General features: G+C 44.7%; 1 protein-coding gene across 5 annotated transcripts in view; it reads right to left on the minus strand.

Moving 5' to 3' along the window:
- Positions 1 to 23,397, minus strand: part of LOC131669638 (dorsal-ventral patterning tolloid-like protein 1) — a 32,665-nt gene that overhangs the window by 7,623 nt on the left and 1,645 nt on the right. Inside the window, exons 2-16 of one of the 5 annotated variants that reach the window (XR_009302387.1) lie at positions 17,693 to 17,753; positions 17,080 to 17,184; positions 15,077 to 15,254; positions 14,334 to 14,360; positions 13,145 to 13,356; positions 12,473 to 12,680; positions 11,716 to 11,924; positions 11,302 to 11,533; positions 11,043 to 11,228; positions 10,667 to 10,912; positions 10,199 to 10,602; positions 9,962 to 10,091; positions 9,434 to 9,618; positions 6,627 to 6,793; positions 3,766 to 3,874 (exon numbers count right to left, since the gene is read on the minus strand). Coding sequence is in view for 4 of the 5 variants with exons in the window: in XM_058944663.1 (XP_058800646.1) it covers positions 3,408 to 3,874; positions 9,434 to 9,618; positions 9,962 to 10,091; positions 10,199 to 10,602; positions 10,667 to 10,912; positions 11,043 to 11,228; positions 11,302 to 11,533; positions 11,716 to 11,924; positions 12,473 to 12,680; positions 13,145 to 13,356; positions 14,334 to 14,360; positions 15,077 to 15,254; positions 17,080 to 17,176 (2,781 nt within the window). In the remaining variant the exon portion in view is untranslated. Of the gene's footprint in view, positions 1 to 1,834; positions 3,875 to 4,631; positions 6,794 to 9,433; positions 9,619 to 9,961; positions 10,092 to 10,198; positions 10,603 to 10,666; positions 10,913 to 11,042; positions 11,229 to 11,301; positions 11,534 to 11,715; positions 11,925 to 12,472; positions 12,681 to 13,144; positions 13,357 to 14,333; positions 14,361 to 15,076; positions 15,255 to 17,079; positions 17,185 to 17,692; positions 17,754 to 23,397 lie in introns of those variants that run through there. The other 4 variants (XM_058944663.1, XM_058944665.1, XM_058944667.1 and 1 more) reach the window with 4 other exon arrangements.

A 23,397-nucleotide genomic window follows, 5' to 3' on the forward strand; every position in this document is an offset into this window, starting at 1 on the left:
ACTGCGTTTCGTTATGTACAACCTTTTCAATCTTTCTTTTTCTTTTTTTTTCTTTAAAGATATATTATTTATGCTGTTATGTCTCGTCGAGAAATGATCAGCACGTTGGGAAGTTCTTCGCGCGCGTGGTCGACTTACAAAAGTGTTACTTTGTTGTCTACGTGTTGTCGGGTCGGTATCTATCTTTGAAAATTAGAAAAAAACAAAAAGGTCGTTTCTTACGTCGGCGAATGAAAGCCTGCCGCGGTAAGTCCGAAGGCGATAATTATTCTGCGTGTCGTGTATGTATTAAATCTTCGCATTATATGTGTGTGTGTTATATTCGACGAGAAGCGCTCCACTGCTCTATCGACGAAGTCCTTTTTTATTAATCTACTATTTTTATTGTTTATTTAACCGTAGTTTAGAATATACTTTGGTATAGCTCCAATGGCAGCGTTCAATGTGAAATATATTCGAGTAGAGTAATTATTTATCATAATCGTCACCGTCACTCTGCCTCTCTTGCTTTTTTTTTATTTCCGTCGAATGTCTTTAGAATTTTCAAGAGTATTCATTTTATTCCGTTGTTACGAGCAGCGTGTATACGAGTTCCCCGTGTATAAGACGCTCCCCGCACTCGCCGACTCTTCCGCACCTTTAAAATTGTATACAAATTGTAAGCGTACGTTGCACCTTCTTTCCACCCGAAAAAGTATCCATCACACGCGGTCATACATAATTAACTTCCTTGCCACCAAAAAGTTCGTACACTATTGTTCATATAATCGTTACACTCAAATATACACCCAATACTATGTATATATATTTTTCCTTTTTTTCAACGCACTTTTTTTATTAGAAAACGAAAATTTCAAGCACATATTTTTCCTCTTTTAATATTTTTACCCGGTTTATTACACACACACACACACACACACACACACACACACACACACACACACACACACACACACACACACACACACACACACACACACACACACACACACACACACACACACACACACACACACACACACACACACACACACACACACACACACACACACACACACACACACACACACACACACACACACACACACACACACACACACACACACACACACACACACACACACACACACACACACACACACACACACACACACACACACACACACACACACACACACACACACACACACACACACACACACACACACACAACGATTTGAATCATCTGACACGACAAGTTTGTTTTAAAAGTGATCCTGCGATATATTAATAATATTACGGTACGCGTCCCTGTGTGAGTGTTGCATCGTCTTTTTTTGCTTACACAATATTTATTTTTTCTTCTTTAAAATTGTATACAAATTGTAAGCGTACGTTGCACCTTCTTTCCACCCGAAAAAGTATCCATCACACGCGGTCATACATAATTAACTTCCTTGCCACCAAAAAGTTCGTACACTATTGTTCATATAATCGTTACACTCAAATATACACCCAATACTATGTATATATATTTTTCCTTTTTTTCAACGCACTTTTTTTATTAGAAAACGAAAATTTCAAGCACATATTTTTCCTCTTTTAATATTTTTACCCGGTTTATTACACACACACACACACACACACACACACACACACACACACACACACACACACACACACACACACACACACACACACACACACACACACACACACACACACACACACACACACACACACACACACACACACACACACACACACACACACACACACACACACACACACACACACACACACACACACACACACACACACACACACACACACACACACACACACACACACACACACACACACACACACACACACACACACACACACACACACACACAACGATTTGAATCATCTGACACGACAAGTTTGTTTTAAAAGTGATCCTGCGATATATTAATAATATTACGGTACGCGTCCCTGTGTGAGTGTTGCATCGTCTTTTTTTGCTTACACAATATTTATTTTTTCTTCTTTTAAATTGTGTTTATAATATCGATTAATTATTTTAAAACCTCGGCGGCGACGGCGGCTTTGCTAACGTGAACAACGAGATATATATTCATCTTCGACGTGTTACATAGAAAAAATAGCCGTGCAAAAAGTTATACGCGTCGTACAAAAACAATATGAAAATTGTGAGGCTTCTCTGTGTTTGAGCAATGTTTTATCATTTTTTATTCGCTTCGTCGATGAGTCAATTATTTTCTTATCAACTTATTTTCGGTGGACTGCTCCTGTATATCTCTTGTCAAAGATGTAAAAAATGATTCGTCCAACAAAGTGTTGCTCGAACGTTGTCGTTCGGATCGAAAAATTCCCATTGCATATTATAATTGAGCAGTCGCGATTTTGAATGATCTCCTATCCACCACACCACTACACGCACACACGCATTCACGCACACACAATTTATGCGTAGTTTTTCAAGTTGATAATTAAATAGTGAATCTTACGGACGCCTAAAAACCGCTCGTTACGTAATCATATCAATCTTATGTAAGATGTACATACGTCTATTTATAAATATCATCCACACGAACGCGACTCTTTCTCTGACAACTTGACGACGTTCAGGGTTTCGTTCGATGCCGTACAAAAATCAATCAGCGTATTTTGCGAACTGTACTGGAATCATTGATCCGTTCATAAAAAAAAAGAAAAAAATTGTCGTCGAGAAAAAGCGATGGTTCGTGCGCGCTGTAGCCTCGCCCGAATTGACAAGCAGCCGCCCGAACAGCAAGAACTGAACTCGCGCGCGCGGGCGCCACCATAGCGCGAAGACACCGCGAAAGTTATGACTCTGTATGCAGTCGTCGCGGTACGCATGCGACGGAAAAAGTTTGGCGCAGCAGTGAGATCGACCCAATCATCGTATAGGATTGATTGTTGATTGACTCGCGAAGAGCTTCAAGCTGAACAAAATCGTTTTCCTTTTATATTTATTTACATTCTCTTTGAAGGTTTCTCGTTTATTTATCCAATAATAAAAATACGAAGAATCTCGTTTAAGATTCTGTACATTTAGCTGGTTTTGAATGTTCCCATTGATTAGAGTTACCCGTTTCTCCATATTGTACAACCTTGGATAGAAGTCGCGTCGATTGGGAAATATCAACTGAAAGCGTAGCTGCAGCATGCGCAGCGCAACGCAAGTTGAGACGCGAGGCGCGCCAAGCTGCGCACAGCGCCAGAACGTTCAATGTCGAGTCGCCGGTAACGAGAGATCAAAGATGCTCGCATCGCTGGGGCGGAAAATCTCGGAGGCAGGGAAAACGATCGCAGCTCTAACATTTCGGCGAAGTCATGCGCACAAGGTCATACTGTTCGAGTGTCGTGCGATCGGCCGTAGCGGCGCGCGCGAGCCCGGATCAGCGATTGTCGAGGCTCTCGGGGCTGCTGCTGCCGTCGTCGGCGAGCTCCTCGTCGTTGTCCAGCTCGCACTCGACGGCGGCGGCGCGACCGCTCGGCATTGGGTCGTCGAGGTCGGCGTCGCTGTCGCTGGGCGGGCTGGGCTGCTGCTGGAGCCGGTAGTCGCCGGCGAAACCGGTGAGCGAACCCCTCTCGTCGAGCTCGTCGTCCTCGTCGTCGCGTCGGCTATGCGCGTGATGGTGGTGATGGTGATGGGGCAGCAGGTTGTGATGGTGCGGGTGATGGTGATGGTGATGGAAGCAGTCGTCGACGCGCAGGTGGAAGTCGTCGGGCGGCCGATCGGGCGCGCCGCGACGACGCAGACGACGGTAGCAGACCGCGCACAGCAGCAGGAAGGCCAGCGTCGCGAAGATCGCGCTGCTCGCCGGCAGCGCGTAGTAGTTCTCCGGCGGCGGGGCTACCACGCCTGCAATCACCAAGTCCAATCGCAGCCCGAAACGCAAAACAGCCTGGGGAAGGAGGGAAGGGGGCGGGGTACAACGTGTGTCCCGCGCCAGCACGGTTTGCTTTGGTTTTGCCCGAGCTGTCATGTTTTGGGGATTTGCTCGTGGGGAGGATCGGTGGTAGTGGATAAGGACTGGAACGTGACAGCGCGGAACGGTTGTTCCTCCGAGTATTTTTTTGCCACTTTTTCCTTTTTCAGACTGATGCATTTCTTTCTTACGAAGTGATCTTTAGCTACTGCTGAGTAATGTTCCATAAAATGCTCTGTTTTCATTAATTTTAATCAAAGGTGATCCGGACAGCAATTTAACGACGTTACTCGGCAGTAAAATTCTCTTTTAAATTATCTTGTTTATGTTCGTTACGTTAGATCCTGTTACCTCGTTGACAACTCATAATCATGCTCTGGTAAAATAACACCGCAATACGTCTCGACAACTATACTGCTTATCTCATAACAATGTAACGTGCACTTCGTGAAATGGAAAATTCTATCAAGCTAATTTATATCAATATTCGTATTTTTACCAAAGCTGATGAAAATTTTCGATTGAACAAAAACGAATAAAAAAATATAAATAACATATATAATGAAGCGACAAAAAATTTAAAAAAAACAAATACTACTGACGAACCTCGATTAACCAGGACTGGGGTTATTGCACGGATATAGTATTCCAATAAGGTGCAAATGCTTTGTTTTTTTTTGCGTACAAACATTTTATTCAGAATTTTTTGGCTACTGATACAATCACAATGAGTATTACATAATTTTCGTTTTTTTTATTCATTTTTTTCAACCACATTCGTACAATTTTGACCGCGGTTGTGCTAACTTTAATCGTAATTACTTAAGGTTAATCAAGGTTTTATCTAGCGTATAATTGTCCGATCCAATAAAACAAGTTTTTTCGGAATCGTTTTTTGACGCATAAATCAAAAGTTTTATAAAGCGGCTCGTAATACCAATCAAACGCATTTCTAAAAATCAAAATCAAAATATAACTCCTTTGAAATCCACCCTTTGGTGTGTTTCGCAGAGTTGTGAAAAAAGCGACAGAATCCGTGTAACGTAATATTTATTTTGTTCTGAATGACACAATTGTTTCTCTCTTATTTACCCGTAAAAAGATGTCGAAATCAAAAATTTTTGTTATCGCTTGACTTGATGTAATATTAAAACGATGTATATTTAGATTTAAACATCTTTTTACCTATTAATCTTTTTCAAAATTCGGCAGCAAAACGATCCACAAAAATAAAACTTTTACTGAATATAAGCTATCAAAAATAAAAACTAATACGTAGCAAATTAGCATTAGGAAATCCTTGAAATATTTGGCATTTTTGAATAATCACTGTAGTTTCAAATAAATCAAATCTGATGGAAGTATCGGAAATGAAAATCAGATAAAAGTCAGATTTTTCATCGCACTTTCTGCTCATATCTCAACGAACAAGCGCCTATATATCTGTATCGTGAATATGAGAGCAAGATACATGTCATTTTCAGTCATTAAAACGTATCATTAATTCATATGTATCACTATGTCGTATAGAGTATTGAGAAGAGAAAAACAAGAGAACGAAAGCATGCAATTTTCATAAAATATAGGCTTTTACAGAGTAATGTAGCAAGTTGAAGACCTAAATATTGGTTTGGCATTCGCATTTGGCATGCAGACTGAGAATAAAAATGTGTGCGTGCGTGCGCGTGTGTGTGTGGGTGTGGGTGTGCGCGTGTGTGTGCGCGCGCGCGCGTTAACTTTCGAGCATACTTCTAATGTTTCTTCCTTAGCGAAATAATAATATCGAGTACAGCAAACGCATAAAATTTGTACATGATAAAAAAAAGAATATAAAAATATAGCGGCTTTCAATACGATATATTTGAACTTCGAAAAAGAACAACTTGATTCGCTTGCTATCATCTCAAATTTTTTTTTATTGAAAAGTCAACATTGACAGCCCACGATCGTTATTCAAACATATTAAAAATAAACTTTTGTTTTATCGACAAACGCGAATTTTGACACGGATAATCGGATCTTTTGTTTCGTCTTAATTCTAAAGAGGTAGTCGGTTAAGAGAGGACCGCACGTTTGGTCATTAACAATCTCAAAGTGTCTTTGTAAATCCCTCTTTGGTCCTAATTCTAAATTCAAATTTATTTTCTTTTCAAAAACCTTAAGTAGTCATAAACGCGCAAAGAAAACGTTAGCGCATGGGCACATGCACCTCGAAAACCATATTTATTTGCAAGATAAAAAAAAAAAAACAAAGGAAAAAGAATCAAGACAATTGGAGATGCCTATTGATCGCCACTGAGAAATTTTGAAGGCGAAAAAAGCAGCACATACATACCCACGCATACACACAAACACGCATACACACACACACACAAAAGTCGGTGTTTGCCCGCGGTTCGAGCACAAACTGTTTGACATGCTGGCCCTTTAAAAGCAAGTCAACATTTGTCGACGGGTTTTATTGGCGCCGTACGAAAAAAAGAAAAGTAAAAACACAGAGCCAGGCCCAAAGAGCGCATAAAACCTGCAAATAAGCAGTGCGTTTGTTTTGCGGCGGCGAACACATAACAGAGGATAGGCAGAGAAACAGAGAAAGAGAGAAAGTGTGGAGGTGTGTGTGCGCATATGTGCGTGTGTGTGTTGATAGCAGTTCGAAAGCTTGTTGTGCGATAGGATAAGACTCACGTGAGATGGTTATTTTTGTAAGAAGAGGGGGAAGATATTTGTTCACAGAGGCATGCCGGATCTTCGATCATCGGCTCAGATGGTCACGAACACAAAGCACAGAGAGAGAGGAAGCACGGCAGTGTGTCCGCCCGCCAGCCAGCGGGCCGAGGTGTCCGGGGCTACACCTGCGACCACACCATTAACATTGCCCCCGACAATAACATTCGCTATTTTCTTTGTCATTTTCTTCGTCAACGCCACCTCTCGTAACACACTTTTCAAAAATACTGATTTTTTTTATATATATATTATATTTTTCCCTTCGCTTCATGCTCTTCAAAAATAGCTTTCGTACTTCGATTCAGTTTTTCTCCTTCTTCGTCAAAAAATAGCCGCGCGATAAACTTTCATAAATGTACACTAACACATACTATATATTTATTAACGCCTGTGTGGTCGGAAACTCTTAAGGATTCTGTATTCATTATTGCTATAGTTAAACAGTTCGACTACTGCTCTTGAAATAAGTCCTATAAGAAAATATAGGTATGCTATATTTATTTCAAACGGTCACTAACATTTTTCGTCATGGCAGCTGAATACTTCTCTCAGTCAAAAACTGACTATTACGTACTCTACAAGTGCGACTACGTATTAACGACCAGCGAAAACTACATTTTTAACGCTTCCTGTTTTGGCCGTACATTTGCAGTTGAGTACATTTGTAATAACAATTAGTCGTTGAATCATTCAAGGTCCCACAGGTCGCAAAACCAAATAAGTTCGTCGCTCACTGCAAGAACATAAGCTACGGAATGTTAGTTGCTCTAAGTCGTTATCCGCAATAACTTGTGCGCTAGCGAAAGAGTGTTCACGTCTGACACGACAGAGACTTGTCTACTTAGACGATCGGTTAATCACAAAATTTTACACGTACTTTTATCACGGCTAAGTGTCACTCGTTACAAATATTTCATATATAGATTTTAACTCTAAAATTGTACTGTAATCTAGCTCTTGAGGTCTCTTTTAAGGTCAAACAGCAATAAAATATTGGTATTCAGGTACTTCGAGATATATAAGATGTATATATGCACATTCCACGGGCAGTGCAAATCCAATGTTAAATTCTTTTTACAGTATTCCAGTTCTACTTAGAGGGAAATTATATAATAGACAAAATCAAACGAAAATTAATTGACTTTACGTATAGCTTAGAAGATCACAATTCACTCAAATTATATACGCTAATTATAGTGATAATATGTATAATGCGTGGCAGTGAATTATTTTCTTGCGTGAGAGGAAAACAAGATACAAAAATTTTATACATGGCGCGATGTTAAGGTAATCGTTTGAACTTCAATTACAACGACTGATAGGATAGCAGGAAAGAACATTATAATATACAGATTTAGTTTAAAAGCATGCCATATTTCATGATATATACAGAGCTCTCTTTTAATGTTGAAAGTTTTAAGATTCTGCGCTAGTTATATAGGAATGAAATTACTAAAGTCAATCGTTTTATGGCTATTTTATGTGCGTCTGCGTGAATAATTATAGACTTGGAAGGATGAATTTGCTAGCGGAAGACAGCAAAGTGAAGGTGTAAGATGACATTTAGAATAAAAGAAAGGAAAAATCGTCGTATTCTCGTGTACAGGTTATTTAGACACATATTGTTTCGTACGCGCGACTCAAATTTCTCTGTACAGCGATATTTTTGCGAGTGAACTATTTAGCTATTAAGAGGGCCAGCTGATGTCAAACAGTGAAAGTTATAAGTTTCTTTTTTTACGGTATAGTGTCAAACGCGTTCTAATAATGTTATCGTCACGAACATTTTTTCATGATGAATTATTTGGTAAATGCTTTTTAAGTACCAAAATATCAATTAAGACTCTAGGAAGTTGATATCTAGGAAGAAACTGAATATTAGAGTGAACGAATATGACTATCGAAGGGCTTCTTTTCTTACGTACGCCAGATTAAGCGAAGGATTTTTCAAATCCAAAAAGAATTCTGAAAAAAAATTCGAAAAGTTCTTATAACATTGGTAAAATTGACTATTACAAAAAATCCTTCATTTGATCCGAAGTATTGGTCTAAAGAAACCGAATATTAAAAAAAAAGATGTTACGATAATCGTAATTGAGATTTTCGGACTTGAAAAGAAAAAAATGAGAGCAGTTATCAAGTATTTCAAGATGAAAATACGTTCATGATGATAACTTTATAAAAAGGACGCTTTTTACACGACGGCAAAGAAAACTTGTAATTTTCACTGTTTCACACCAGCTGGCGCCCTTAATGGAACAAAGTCTTATTAAATATAACGAAATTGACAAACTTTCGTAGACTTGTTCCATATAAATCATTAAATCGTTCACGAAAGAAAGATGTTGGAGAAAAGAACTGGTCTATATATAGAACGAAGATAAATAATAAACGCACATAGAGAGAATAGATAGAGCCTATAATAGTATGTTTATATACTTAATCTAGAAGGGTGGAAGCAGTTCCAACATCGAACAGGCGGCCACTTATCAGAAAGCTCGTTAATTAATTTTTTTTGTTCGTTTTGACTCATTTTTTGTTGTTGTTTAAACTTTGGTCTTTTATAATCTTTTAATATAACAATAATCGTTTAAGCTTTATATACCTGTATATGTACATGTATGTATATATATATATATATATGTGTGTGTGTATGTATGTATATATGTATATATACACGTACGTATAATCGGCAAATAGAGGCGTCGAGGCGATAAGTCACTAATCGTAGAGGAAGGAGAAGAATGTCCAAGAGGAAGACTTACAGTGATCTTCGTCGGATGTGTCCTCGGGGCCGCAGTTGTCGACGTTGTTGCACTTGAGCGATTCGTCGATGCAGTAACCGCTGCGCTCGCACAGAAAGCCACCCCGGCACTCGGCGTCCTGCTTCACCTCCGTCCAAATGGCACGGAAGCCTTGCTGGCCCACCGCCTTGTCGGCCGATAGGAAACTGCAAGCAATGCCGTTCGGCCGGGCTTTAAGCGCGCGGTCAAAACTGCGACTCGGTCGGGACGAAAAGCAGTCGTGGAGCTGCCGCCGAATCAATATAGCGGGGCTCGCAGTGCTACATGCCCACCGGGCGAGATTGAAAATAATCATCGAGATTCGTTCGTAAGGACGCTTCGATCGGGAGCGCCAGCTTGGATAAATGATTGATCGAGCGAAGTAGGTTAGCAGCCGGGCTAATTGGATGGAAAGGCGCTTTTTGCAATGGTCAAATCCAGTTTGGCCCCGCAGAGCCGAATGCCCAAATCGAGTGACGACGAGCTTATCAGTGCAAAGACAGAACGAACCTTAATCGCATGAAGTGATTATCGGAGATATGACTCCACTTGTCTTCGGGTTCCTTCACCCCGCACATTTCCACTGGCGTGCTGTGCGGCGAGATCCACATGCGCAACACGGCCGCCGGGCATCCGCGGGCTACGCGCAACAACACACGGAGAGCAACGTTAGCCAATAATCCGACGGCTCGCCGTCTCGCAGCGGAGCCGTTCGGTCCGCCGAGGCGATATCGATCGTTTGCTCACCAGCTTGCTCGCCCTCCACGGAGAACAGCTCGAAATTGACGAGGATTTGATGGCTGGGTCTGACGTTGATGAACCAATTGCAGGTCTTGCTGGCGACGCCGCGTGTGGGCGCCTCGTACTTGTTGGGAAAGTTGGGACTGGTGATGACGCCGTAGTGAAGGCTGCTGATGTTGGTGCCGCAATCGCCGAATACCGACTTGGCGTTCTCGAAGATGTAGCGGGCCTTGAAGCCGCTGTACACGAGGTCCGAGTCGGTGTGCAAGATGACCTTGACGCCCAGCGCGCCGAGGGTCGACTCCACTGGGCCCGGCGCCGTCATGCCGCAGTACCGGCCAATCATCTTCTCCGTGTCGTCGCGATACATATTGTACACCTCCACCCAGTCCTCTTGGCAGTACTCCACGCTGCGATCGTTCGTTCGTGTTGCCAATCGTTTCTCTACGACCTAACGATCCACGTGCGACTTACCCGTAATGGCCGCCGGTGATGTTGAAGTTTTTCGTTCGGATTTTGAAGTGGTCGAAGATGATGGTCACCTGCTCGTTGGGCGTCGCGAGAAACAAGTAAGTGCAATTGGTGTCGCTCGGGTAATTGCTCGGATAGCGCGGCGAGTTGAACTCGCCGCGTTTGCGCGAGGAGCTGCGGTAGCTGAAGGTGCAGCTGCCGTCCGGCGCCGCCGTACCCGGTATCCTGTACTCCGTTTCGAACACGTACCTGCACGCCAGACAGACAACAGTTGCAACGCCTCTCTCACGCCCTCGGCACTCGCGGCAAACTACGAGCGTGTCGACTCGGTTCGAACGCGATCTTTGACCAGTTGCTGTCGGAGCGCGAAGCAACTTACTCTGCCTTGAAGCCACGTCCCTGCTGCTCGCCACTGCTGAACACCATGACAAGCCTCGGGCCGTCGCTAACCACGTGACCCGGATGAATGTCCTTGCCGCACAGCTCGTGATCGAATTTGTCGTAAGAGTCCGTCGCCTCTTGGCCCTTCAGATATATCTTCAGGTAGCCGTCCGTGCAACTGGATCTGCAAGCACGACCACGCCGACCCTCGTTACCTCGTCCGTAAAAAGCTCGATAAAAGAAGGCTCGACGCTCACTCTCCCTTAGCCTCGCCTTTGGGTATGACCAAAGTCGAAAACTTGAGCTTAACGCGCTCGAGGTGTTGTGAGTCCTGCATCCCGTAGATGAAGTATCGACACACCACTTTCGGTATGTAAGGGTACGGGAAATTCGGGCTGACCACATTACCCGACGACTCCTTCTTGCTGAGTATCTTCTGATCGCACTCGGTGCCTCGTATGTGCTCGCCTCCATAATTCGTTATGAAGTCTGCAATTGGAATGAATTTTTTTTTTTTTTGGTTGGCACTGGGCGTTATTGTTGGCACGAAAGCAGCGAAAAAAAGAAACAAGGAACGTGAAACTGATGTTTGATTTCGGAGTCGCATTAGGTGGGAAGGCCGACGTCAAACAGTGTCGGGGAATGCAGAGAGGTAGGAATTGGCAACTCACCTAACTTGACGAAACTCTCGGAGAATTCGAAGATGCCCTTGAAGCCACGGTTCTGCGTGTTCGCGGTTCGCTGGAGCGTCACGAACAGCACGAACAGATTCGACTCGGACGAGTACAGCACCAGATTTCTTTGCTGACCACAATACGTGCCGATCACTGGTGCCGTGTCGTTTATGCCGTCGTACACTTTTACGTAATCGAATGGACAGCTGCATTTGCATAATTCTTATTAAATCGATTAACCAAGTCGCTCTACTTTTAGAGTTGTGCGATATCGCGAGTTCTTATTTTTTTTCTTTTCTTTTTTGTTTCTGTGGCAAATGGAAAAACTTTTGCCAGAATATTTTCGAAATATACAAGGACGTTTAAAATTTTCTCAGGCATGATAAACTTTAAAGCGTATACCGAGCGCCAACTTTGATATGTGTATCTTTGAATTTTAGAAGATTCTCAAAGTTTGAATAGTGCGAAATTCACTGCAAACAAATATTCTTTTAGAACAAAGGAGAACAAATTCACGAAAGCATATAGCACGAAAGTTGAAGCAAAACAGAGGACAAACTTTTCTTATATCGAGACAAAAGAAAGTGCGGCGTTTTTAAAACTAGAACGAGACGATTTGATTCAAAGCGAGAATTTTACTGAAACAAAAAATGTTCGTTCTTTAACTGCAATTTCGAATAAACGATTGCACTGTCTTTTATCTGAATGTGCGATCGACGAAAATTCAGTAAAATGTTGGAAAAAAGACACTGACTGTGGGCCGCCAAAAAAGAGATCAAAGTCGCGAAACTCCAGTCGCACCCTTTGCCTGGGTGTGCCGATAAACTGGTAGCTGCATACAAGGTCCTTGGGATAAGCACCCGGATAGGTTGGTGAAATAATGTTGCCGGTGCGCTTCACGTCCGAATGCACCGTAAACGAGCACGGCAATGTCGGTGCCGGCGTCCCGATCTCGTACTCCGCTAAACAAATAGGATAACACGTTCACAGAGTATTATCAAAAAGATAGTTTACGAACAACTTATAATTTATCGTGCACGAAGTTGGAAAGATTGACATATGTGTTACGTCTGATCGAAATCCAGTTGTACTACTGAATTGTTATACTTTCTTGTCGACTTTATCGTTAAAGTTTTACTTTTTGAAAACTAGTTAAAATTTTCAATACTAAAACAAATGTAATGTGCTGAATAATTCATTAGTTTTCAATGAATTTATCCGATCGACATTGCATATTAAAAGAGGCATCGTTGCAAATTCGTTAAGCTAGATAAAAGAAAATAACTGCTATGTAAAAGGGGAGCTCTTGATGTTGCAACGCTCGTTATTCGAAACAACAGCGTAGCAGCAGCGAGCCTCATGAATAAAAGAAATGACAATAAAAAAAAGGATAGTAAGAGTGAAAGCGAATAAGAATGCTACTCACAGGCATTGATAAAGGCGTAACGGCCCGAGAAGAGGCTTGGCACCGTGACATTTTTGTCGGTATAAAAGCTGAGAGCAATCCCTTGGTAAAGGGAGACCCTCTTGCGAGGTGAAATCGGACCGCAGTATCTCCCTCCGAACGGTGTGTCTATCAGCTTGGTCGCGTTGTCCGTGCGGATCTCCGAATAGATGTCCAAGAACTCGTGGACGCAGCTGCTCAACCCCCACACAACCAAAATTAGTTTCCCCAGTTCTACTCTCTACTTTATTTATAACTCTCAACGGACAGACCATTTGTTAATTCCTTCTTTCCTCTCAAATGGACTGTTTCAATCGTGCAATTGTTGAACATTGCATAACAAAATATAGAGTTGATTACGAAAAAAATAAAATAAAATAATGTGTGCAAGTGTGCAGTGGCTTAAACTCTTCATCGTTCCAATATGCCTTTTAGCAATAGAAAATTTTTGCACGAGTACATTTTAAAAGTTTTTTTTCGTTAATTTGGTATTGCAGTCTCTGCATCTTTTATGGCGGTTTAAAGATCAATTTTACAATTACTTATTGAAAGCTTTTAAATTTACTTAGCCATGCCAATTCAACAAAAGTCATCGACAAATCTAAACACGTTGAGCTTTTCTATGTAGCATTGTTTTGTGAACGATGATGGTGTTTTTGTGGAATTGAACAAACAAAATAGAAGCCAATAGTAGCTAGGCAATCAAAGGCTTTCGCAAAACGAAATGAACCGTTTCAATCTTGTGACAAGCGGCTGATGTAAAATTGAAAAAAAACAACATATTCGAAAAAGCTTTGCTCTCGCAGGCTCCTATGAAGGGACGGGGGTGTACAAAAATATAAGCACAACGGAAAGTGATGATTCCATCGCAATAATTAAAACTCCATTAGTCAAATTAATGCTGCTACATGACGGGTACACGGCACATCGACTTTCAAAGAAAAAAAATAGCCATTCCGAGTGGAACTGCAAAAGTATTTACACTTTACAATTGTTTTTGTATTTTCCGTTCGATCAATCACTGAACGATACCGCATCCATCATTCGCTCGCTACACCCGTTGTGCGTTAGCAGGGTGCACGTGGCAAAGCATCACTTTTCGCCGTTGTGCACATGCGGAGATAGAGAAAGAGAGAGAGAGAGAGAGAGAATGAAGTGTGAGTATACTCACGCTGGTAGTTCACCGACGGCTGATCCACTGCATCGCATGAATGTATGGAGGAAGCGGCGCGTGAAGGTGAAAAGGAGGAGAGAAAAATAAACGATGAGTATATAACACAACACAACACATAGCAGCTGTACGTCGTAGCTAAGGCCCCCATCGACTTTCCATTACGGAATAGAAGCTGTGGAGGGATAGGGAGGGGAGGGGATAAGAGGTAAGGAGTCGACTTGATGGAGAGTCGAGTTGTCTAAGCGGAGGGAAAATCGATGCGAGAGATATGAGCCTCGAGGGGCTCCAACTTGTTTCGAGTGTTTTCTGCGAGTTTCGGCTTGGTTGTTCGACACTGCTGTAACTAGACGCTTATTTACAAAGAGTAGGCGTTCTTCCCGCAAAAATGAGAAATAATGACGCGGAGGCTGATCAATAAATAAATAAATAAATACATACATACACACACACGCACACACGCACACACACATCGATGTAGTACAACGCAGGCACGACACAACTACGCACCTCAGACTAAATGATCGTTAAAGACACAGTCTAAGAGTGGCTCTAAGGTCGTTCACAGAACTAAAACATAGCAGTTATATTGACGTGTACAAGCCGTTGAATCCACAAAGACACACGCGCGCCACGAGCGGCGCGTCCATTGCTCGCGCTCGGAACAACGCATGCCAAAGACTGTCGTGTCTCCTTGTCGCTCGCACGCGCCAAGTGCGGACAGGCCAAGCTGGGATACTCACTCTGGTGGCGTGCCACGGAGGCCGAAGCTGGTGAACAGCAACTCGACGCGTTGGTGCGGCCCGGCGAAGAACGTGTAGACGCACTGGCGCGACTCGCCGTCTGGATTGCTCAGACTCGGCGCGTGAAACGTGCCGTTCTGCGGCCCGTCCGGGATGCTTATGAACCTCTGGTCGCACTCTGTTGACAGAAGCACACCATTGCGTTTGGTTGCGAACGCTCGGCGCTGCTACCACGGCAGGTCGGCCGAAAAGGGGGCAAGCGGGAAAAATTGCCTGGCCCGAGTCGCGGCAAGCTCGTCGGGGCTCGCGCGACAATTAACGCGAGTCACTTGGCCATTCGAATGCGCCCACGCGAAAGTAATTATGAACGTTCATAATGACCGTCGCAGCTCCAGTTGTAAAGTCCGATAGCGACGCGGAATATAAGCGCTTCGTCGGCCAAGACTTGAATGGGACTCGGCTGTCGGCACTATTATTCAGCGATGGCGACGCGCGAATAAATACTTCATTAGCGCGTCGAGCGATTCGTCGATACTTTTAACTATAGCCGCACTGGCTGTTGGCCAGCGCGCGTGAGCCGTTTGCCCGTCTCGACATTGCACTGCAACGTCGCGATCCACGATCGCGCGTAAATTGAAAATCAGCGGGACACGGCGGCTATCACGGTAAACGGTTAGGGCGAAGTTCGCGGGTTTATGGCGCGCGGCGGTCAAGTGTCCCTCGGGGACATCAAGCTCGACTCTCTCGCCGCGAGACAATTAGTCCGCGCGCGAGCGCATCTTCAACGGCAACGTTACCCGACAGAACGACGCACGAACCGACTCCCCGACAATCGCGCTCGATATTACCATCGAAATCCCGACCGTACTTCCGCGCGATACGCTACCAGTCGCTACCACCTGCTTGTGGCTCGCGATCCGCGTGAAAATTCATTTTTGTACGCTAACGAAAGACACTCGCGGCCAGCCACTACGACGTTCGTCCACAGACTAGACTCGAGCGAGAGAGAAAATGTGCAACAAACGCGCGGAAAACTCGAGCGGCCTCGATTAGTCATCGTCGTCGCCACACACGAGCAGACGCGAGAATTTATCCGAAGCTTTAACGGAGAACTCGAGAGCCATTAGCCCATGTTTATCCGGTGGAACATTATTAGACCGTAAATCACGGGACTTGATGTGTGTGTGTGAGCGTGAGAGAGAGAGAGAGAGAGAGGGAGAGAGAGCTTTTTACATTCTACTACCCATGGGAGGAATTTTCGCTGACTCGCGAGATACGTGCGGACCGTGAACTGGGCCGGAATGCGAACGCGCGCACCTTCATGATGTAGAGACGCTCCGACGTGCCTTTGCCTCGTCGTTCTTCTTTTTCTTATCTCGTTTGTCATACAACTACCCCATCGGGCGATTAATTTTGCTCGTTCTTTTTTAATCTTGTATGACGTAACCGCAACGCGTTTCAATTGAATGATGGATTAGCTTCGAAATACGTCATTTTAGCGACAGTCAGTGCTTTTTTAAAGTATGCCAGATGACTATAGCGTGTGACAGCCTTTGTTTTTGAAAGACAGTGAGACGTGGCGTCAAGGTAAAAGTGTCAGGCGTTTTTGAAAAAGCTTTTATGTAGATGAAAATTTTTCATCACTCGAAGACCTGCGCGGACACTGAAGGTGCAATTACAGCCAAAATTTGCCGGTTATAATCGTCAGCGAGCGAACTAACGAACAATTCGTCCCGATAAAGTTCCGACAGCGCTGTCGGCCTGCCAGCACGCGTCGTCAAGACACATTCCAATGAATATTAGCCGAATGGCAAATAAACGTTGAAAAAGCCTGCCTCTCCAGCTCGTAAAACAATCATTCCGTGCGCGCAATAACAGCGGCTTCGGGCGAAGTCGACAAAAGAATCGTGCTGCGGGCAGCGGCTGACAGGCGCGCGCGTGACTTATTCAACGAGCGAGATTTAGTGCAGACGCGAAGAGGCCGCTGAAAAATAAATACGTACCTGTAGTGGCACGCGGCAGCAGCAGCAGCAGGAAGCAGACGAAGGCGCGCGAAGCGGCGAAACTACTCCCAGAGGCGTGCCAGAGTGCCGAAGCCATACTGTGTCCTATCAACAACGATTGCCCAATAACCATTTTGGAAACAGACGCCGAGTTCGAGTCGCGAGCTGCCACGGTCCGACGAGCTCTTCCGAACGATCGGCTGCCCGCCGGTTAACGCGATAGCTCGCGATTGCGCTTGAGGCGCACCCGAGTCGCGCTCCGTCGAGGAACAACCTCGACCAACTTGTCGTCGCGATACTCGCGCGCTGAATCTGCACATTGTCGCTGTTATTTCAATACCGTTATGCAATGCTAAACGTATATACTTGGGGCTCGCATGGTAAACGTTTGTATTGCTTGGATAACACGGAAATAATCTAGGGGCTCTCTATTTCCAGTGGAGGCTGAATTACAAGGCTAATTTTAGGACAGCTGCAAAGGAGCGTAAGAAAGTCGGTAATTCCGGAGGCAGAGATCGCTGGAAATGCGTATTATATGGAAAGAGAAGCCGTGCGGAAGAGTGATAGATTATTATCGAAGGTCGTATTGAATGCTAAACTGGAAGGAAATTACCATATCGTCAGTGTCTGTTCCAGGCACGGGAAGAAGAATGAATTTCGCTCCAGGAGATCCTCTGTGAACATGAGAAAAAATATTAATGACTTATTGGCTAAACGGTCGAGCTCGTGCTGCTTCGATTATGCAATATTCAATTCAAAAGCTGCCTCTCCCCCGTTCTCTCTCGCTCTCCCCCTCACACGACCGTCTAGTCGAATATAACGTTTTCACAGCGTGCAACAGACTTTCGCACTTGCCGGGCTGCATTCATAATCGGATTGACGTCCAAATCAAAACGTCTTTTTCTCTGCCCCGATAGCGAGTTACTATTCAATTCGCGAAGCGGAAAGAAGTTTCGCGTGCACGCAGGCGCGACACATCATAGCGAATGCCGAGCCGTGACTCTCGGCCGCGAGCCCATCGGCAAAAAATTGACAGCGTGAAAAGAGACAGGAGGGGCGCGATCATTAAAATCGCCGCGCGTCGTTTCGTCGCGAGTGCAACGCCTTCTAACCTCCGCGAGTATTAGTTACCCAAGCGAGCGAATTCGTTAAGGGAATCTCTTCCTCGAGCGCGCGTGTACGTTGTGCAACGGCTTTCGTCCCGGTAACTCGTCGGGAAAATCACATTAACTTCCACCCCAGCTCACCCCGTTGTCGCTCTTCAAGCCCACCTCACTTTGAATGTCGGATTAATTTGAATAATGACGCGTTGAGGGGTTTGGCTTTCACATTTCCCGCTCGCCAAGTTGCCTTCTATACAGATGGAATTGTAGATACACTCGATCATCGGATTATTATTTATGTTCCGCGCGTCGCCGCGAGAGCGCGAGCGATCGCGCGATTTTGCGTTCTCTCTTCGCCTACTCCATTCGTATATCTGCTCGCGCGAGGCCCAGACGCATTATGTGCACTGGCGTTAAATGTAATTAACGACTGGCATTTTCACGCTGGAAATTCAATACTCACGGCTGTATCCGCGGCCCCGAATGCATTCCCGAACGCTGTAAATCATCCGCTCTAATGAAGCGCGCCTGCGGCTGTGCCTTTTATTTATCGATCTCTTCGGGTGCGTCGCGTCCCGGCCGACATTTATTTCGCGCGCGCGCTCCCGAAATGTTGATCTGCCCGCATCTGACGAGCGCCCGACGAGCCAAACGCGACTCTGTGCAGCACAGCCGGGGGAAGCTCGCAGACCCATCTGTACTCGTCGTCGCGCGTGGAGCACCGAAGAGATCATCGAGCTCGCCGGCGTCGAGATAAGATGCGAGCGCACTGAAAGTCAATATCGACTCCGCTCGTTCTCGCAAGACGAATGGCTGACCTTACGTTTGGCTTTGTCACTTGTCCGTTAAGCGACGCAGCCTGAAACAAAGGAACCGCAAGGGCGTCGACCTCTCAAGCCAAGCAGCAAAGAATGCGACCACGTGTATCACGCGAAAGTTAACCTCGAGACAGGCCAGTCTACAGTTGTTGCTGCTGCTGCTGCTGCTGCTGCTGCTGCTGCTGCTCCTCCTCCTCCTCCTCCTTCTTCTTCTCCTTCTCCTCTTTTTTTTTCGTCGTTGAGTGTTTGACAATTGTTTCGTGTGTATGCAAGGGTTTCTTCGCGAATGTGTATACCTGTACTCAAAGCACTGCAGCGCGAGTGGTAGGGGGGAGAACAAATTTCACAAGGGCTCATGACACGAGAGAGCAAACATGTCTGTCTGTAGTCTGCGGGAGATTGAAATTGAGGGTTTTGATATGGCCTCGATTAGGACCATGCAGCTGACGCGTGGACGACTCGCAATTTTGCCTTTGATTGCGCGTATCCGATATTTAACTTGTCCTTGTTATAGTGAACGCGCGATAGGATGCACTTTTGTGCGACTTCTCGCTAACCGGGTTCGTTATACTTCGCTCGAATCCTCTTAGATACACGTCAGATGCTGCACCGCGTTTGCGGTCACAAATCACTCTATCGATGGATTTCTCCGTCTCTCCCTCTCACGGGCGAACAGTAATACGTTTGTCGACGCTCGCGTCGTGCAACTGAATCCCGACGGGGGGGGGGGGGGGGGCACCGCCGAGGATGTTTTGCGCGTGAGTTTCTGCTTTCATTAGTAAACTCTCAGCCTCGTTAATGCTGTGCGATCTTTCTTTAAAATTTTTAATTAGTTGAAAAATATTTATCCGACAACGTGAACGGAATTTGCGACTGACAATCGCAAGATTCAACGTGGCTATTAGCAGGCTGAACTCTAGATGGATTGGCGGTCAGATTTAATGACCAGCCAGTGAATTGATCTTTTGGAATACATCAATTCAGAATACAATGCAACGTCGCGCTTTGAAGCTAAGACTGATGAATTGATTGTTTTGTTTTCAGCGAGTGGGGTCGGGCGAAATAAAAAAAAAGAAAAGAAAAACTCACCATCGAAAAATTGAAGATGAAAAGTGACGATATGTCGCAGCCAAGCATTCAATTGTCGCACAGCAGATTTATCGCATCGATCACACACTTGTATAGCCACTGAGCTTCACGTTTGGCCAAAACCGCAATAAAATCTGTCGATACAGATACATAGAGATACTGAAAAGTGCCGTAAAACCAATCGCCAACAACAAAAGATAAGAGAGGCCGGTAGCTCTCAAAAATCAACTCGTCGAGATGCAAATGAATTCACGTGTGCGCTGGGCAAAGTACACGTAGAGCGATAAAAGCCGGCGTCGCGCATATAACCCCTTTGCTACATAGCTAGATAGTCGGGACCACGCCCTTCACCGAAAAACTAGGTCGTCGCTCTCGCTTGCTTGCTCGCTCGCTCTCTCTCTCTCTCTCTCTCCCTTAGCACGTGGTCCCTGCATTGTTACGCTTGCTGCTGCTGGCTGTCGCCACTGCTACTGCATTTTGTTGTTCAAGAGCGATTTCGGTAGGGGACATTCTGCGGGTGATATCTCTCGCGGGCCTTCGCGTACAAACCATTTTATCGATGCTACCGACGTTTTGTTCTCGGTATCCTCCTTCCGCCGTCTTTTCCTTCTGTTCCCAAATCAATCGCTTCTTTCGGTCGGAGCTTGTAATGATGGAAACGTCGAAACAAAATTTATTTGGTGAACTTTGCTCGCAACTAAAGAAGTATGTAGACTAAAACTAATACAAAATCTACGCCTTTGCGACATTCAAATTTATTGCTTTTCTTTGGCACCGTCGAGCTTTCGGCGAATGACTATCAAAGTAAATGCGAATAATGCATACGGGCGCAGATATCTCGCGCGGGCGAAATCGAAATGTGAAAATTACGTAGAGTTTTGGCTCGGTAATCTGAGAAGTCTTGCTCTTCGTGAGAATCGCTTTTCGGCAGGTAAAGCGCCGCAACGTGACCGGAATTCGGTACTCTCTATACGCGGGCATAATGTATAAGCATGCAAAATAGGCGGTTTTCGGGCTAACGGCTTTTAATTAATCTGCGCTGAGGCTTGAAAGCATCAACGCAACAACAACAACAACAACAACAACAACAAAGCTGTCTTAATGCAAGTAATGAGACGTTGAACCGATGAATTATTACTCTCGGCCAGCTCGTGCGCGATAAATTCTTTTGCGAAAACTAATTTATTTTTCTTCTTTTGTTTTGCAGTTCAATTTCTTTCGGAAAATGTTATTGATGGCAGACGGACGGGGATCTGTCTGTATTCTAGTTGTGCGGAGAAAGTGCACTTTTGGAGAGAGGGCTTTCGGTCAGAAAAAGAGAGAGGCCTACTTTTCAGCATGTAACGCGTAATATAACTGGCTGATTGAATGTAGTTTTACCAACTATCATGGCGCTTGATTTACGAGAATTTGCAATTATTTTCTCATCAAAACTCCATTCTCTCTCTCTCTCTCTCTCTCTCTCTCTTTCTGTGCATTTGATGAATGTCTTTTATAAAAGCACATCGATAAATTCGCTATATAATATAACCCTATAACGAACGGCGGAAGTCAATCATCAGCCATACTCATTCTATCTAACTTGTGTACGAAATCACTCGAATTCAAAGTTGCATAGACTTGTTTCTCAACGCTGAAAAAACATCGAGCAAACGCGATTAATCGCGTCATCACCTGGAGAAGCCTCTTTTAGCTAAAACATTAGAAAAGAAAGAAACAAGCTCTCTCTCTCTCTCTCTCTCTCTCTTGAACAGGTGCAACAACAAAAAAGAAACACGAATTCTTGTGAGTGTGACTGAAGCCAAGAGTGGCACTCGTAAACCAAGGGCAAGGCGCAGCTGACACGAAGATCTCTCTCTCTCTCTCTCTCTCTCTCTCTCTCTCTCTCTCTCTCTCTCTCTCTCTCCCTCTCTCTCTCTCTCTCTCTCTCTCTCTCTAGAAAAAAGGAACGTAGCACAAAGGAGAGCGAGAAAAAGGGGGGAGGGGGGAACGAGAGCATGGCGCAGGCTAGCAAAAGCTCTGAAGTTTAAGGTTTGACAGGGGTTGTAGTAGGCGAGAGAAACATCGAGGTCGCGATCCAGCTAAGTGGCTTTATTGTTTCAAAGCCGCCTGCAACTGGCATCCACTACACGTTTTCGTGTCGCGCTCCCGAAATGTTCGCTGAAACGCAGGCTGCCTTACGCGTTGCCTCGCAGGTGCGAGCGTTTTCTTCCCATTGTCTTCCGTCCGTTTCCTTCCCCCCCGACTGCTTCAATCAAATCCTCGACTACGTTTCTTTGCTTCTTCGCGACGGACAGCTCGAAGCTACACTCGTTCGTGCAACGCCGACGCGTAGCTTAGAGCACAATTAATATTTTATTTACGCGCAACAAGCATGGCCCGAAGCTTGATCACACCGTCTCCATGTTATTCATCCTGCCGTTTGTTCAGTTCGAATTGTCCATGCCAAATATAAAGTCCGTCGAATATAGCAAATAAAAACTTGGCTGACGTTCACTGAAACGCTCAGAGTGCCGTCGCACCTGCTATACCCAAGTTTCGCAATTATTTCACGAATTGAATGCCCGAACGCTCGAGATGGCATAATCAGCGTCGAACCTCTCGTCGTTTATACGATTTCGCGAAACAATCGATTGGCCGTTCTGCAAGCTCGCCCCGAGAGCAAATGGCGATACAGCTTAGGCAAAGAGAAAGCAAGCGGCGAGAAACGCGCGACGAGGGATATGCAAATCGAAAATTCAAACCGGTGACCCAGCGCGAGAAGGGCAAAGTAGAAGGGATGCCGGCCGCGACCCCGTTATTGGGTCAACGCGCGCGACCCTCTCTCACTCGCGGGCGAAAATATCGAATCTGAAAATTCTCTATATCTTGGCTGAGAGAGAGAGAGAGAGAGAAACAATCTTCTACTTTCTATTTTGCTTTTAAGGCAGATCGACAGACGTACATTGAAATGGGATCAATTACAAGAAATTCTCTCCCAATCTCGCAACTTCACAAATCAAATTCTCTTCCAGATTAGGGCGTTACGGACTGCAGACAGCCGATTATCGGAGTTTCATTATATGCCTTCGTGAAAGGGTCGCCAAGAGGCCAAATGCGCACTGCTGTCATTGTCGGTGCTTGGTTAAATCAATTGGGCCCTAAATGGCTCTCGAGGCAGCCTCCGCGATCCGTCGAATAATTTCGATGTTTTCTCGTTCCCCTCGAGAGAGTAAGAGACTCGACGGAGTTTAATTTCGAACTGGTGGTAATTGCGTTTAGCAGGCAGAGCAATTGATTGATACAAGCGCTGTCCTGAATTTGCGAGA

This window comes from Phymastichus coffea, unplaced genomic scaffold, assembly GCF_024137745.1.
Source record: "Phymastichus coffea isolate CEN01 unplaced genomic scaffold, Cenicafe_Pcof_1.1 PCOF00095, whole genome shotgun sequence".
NCBI classification, from domain to species: domain Eukaryota; kingdom Metazoa; phylum Arthropoda; class Insecta; order Hymenoptera; family Eulophidae; genus Phymastichus; species Phymastichus coffea.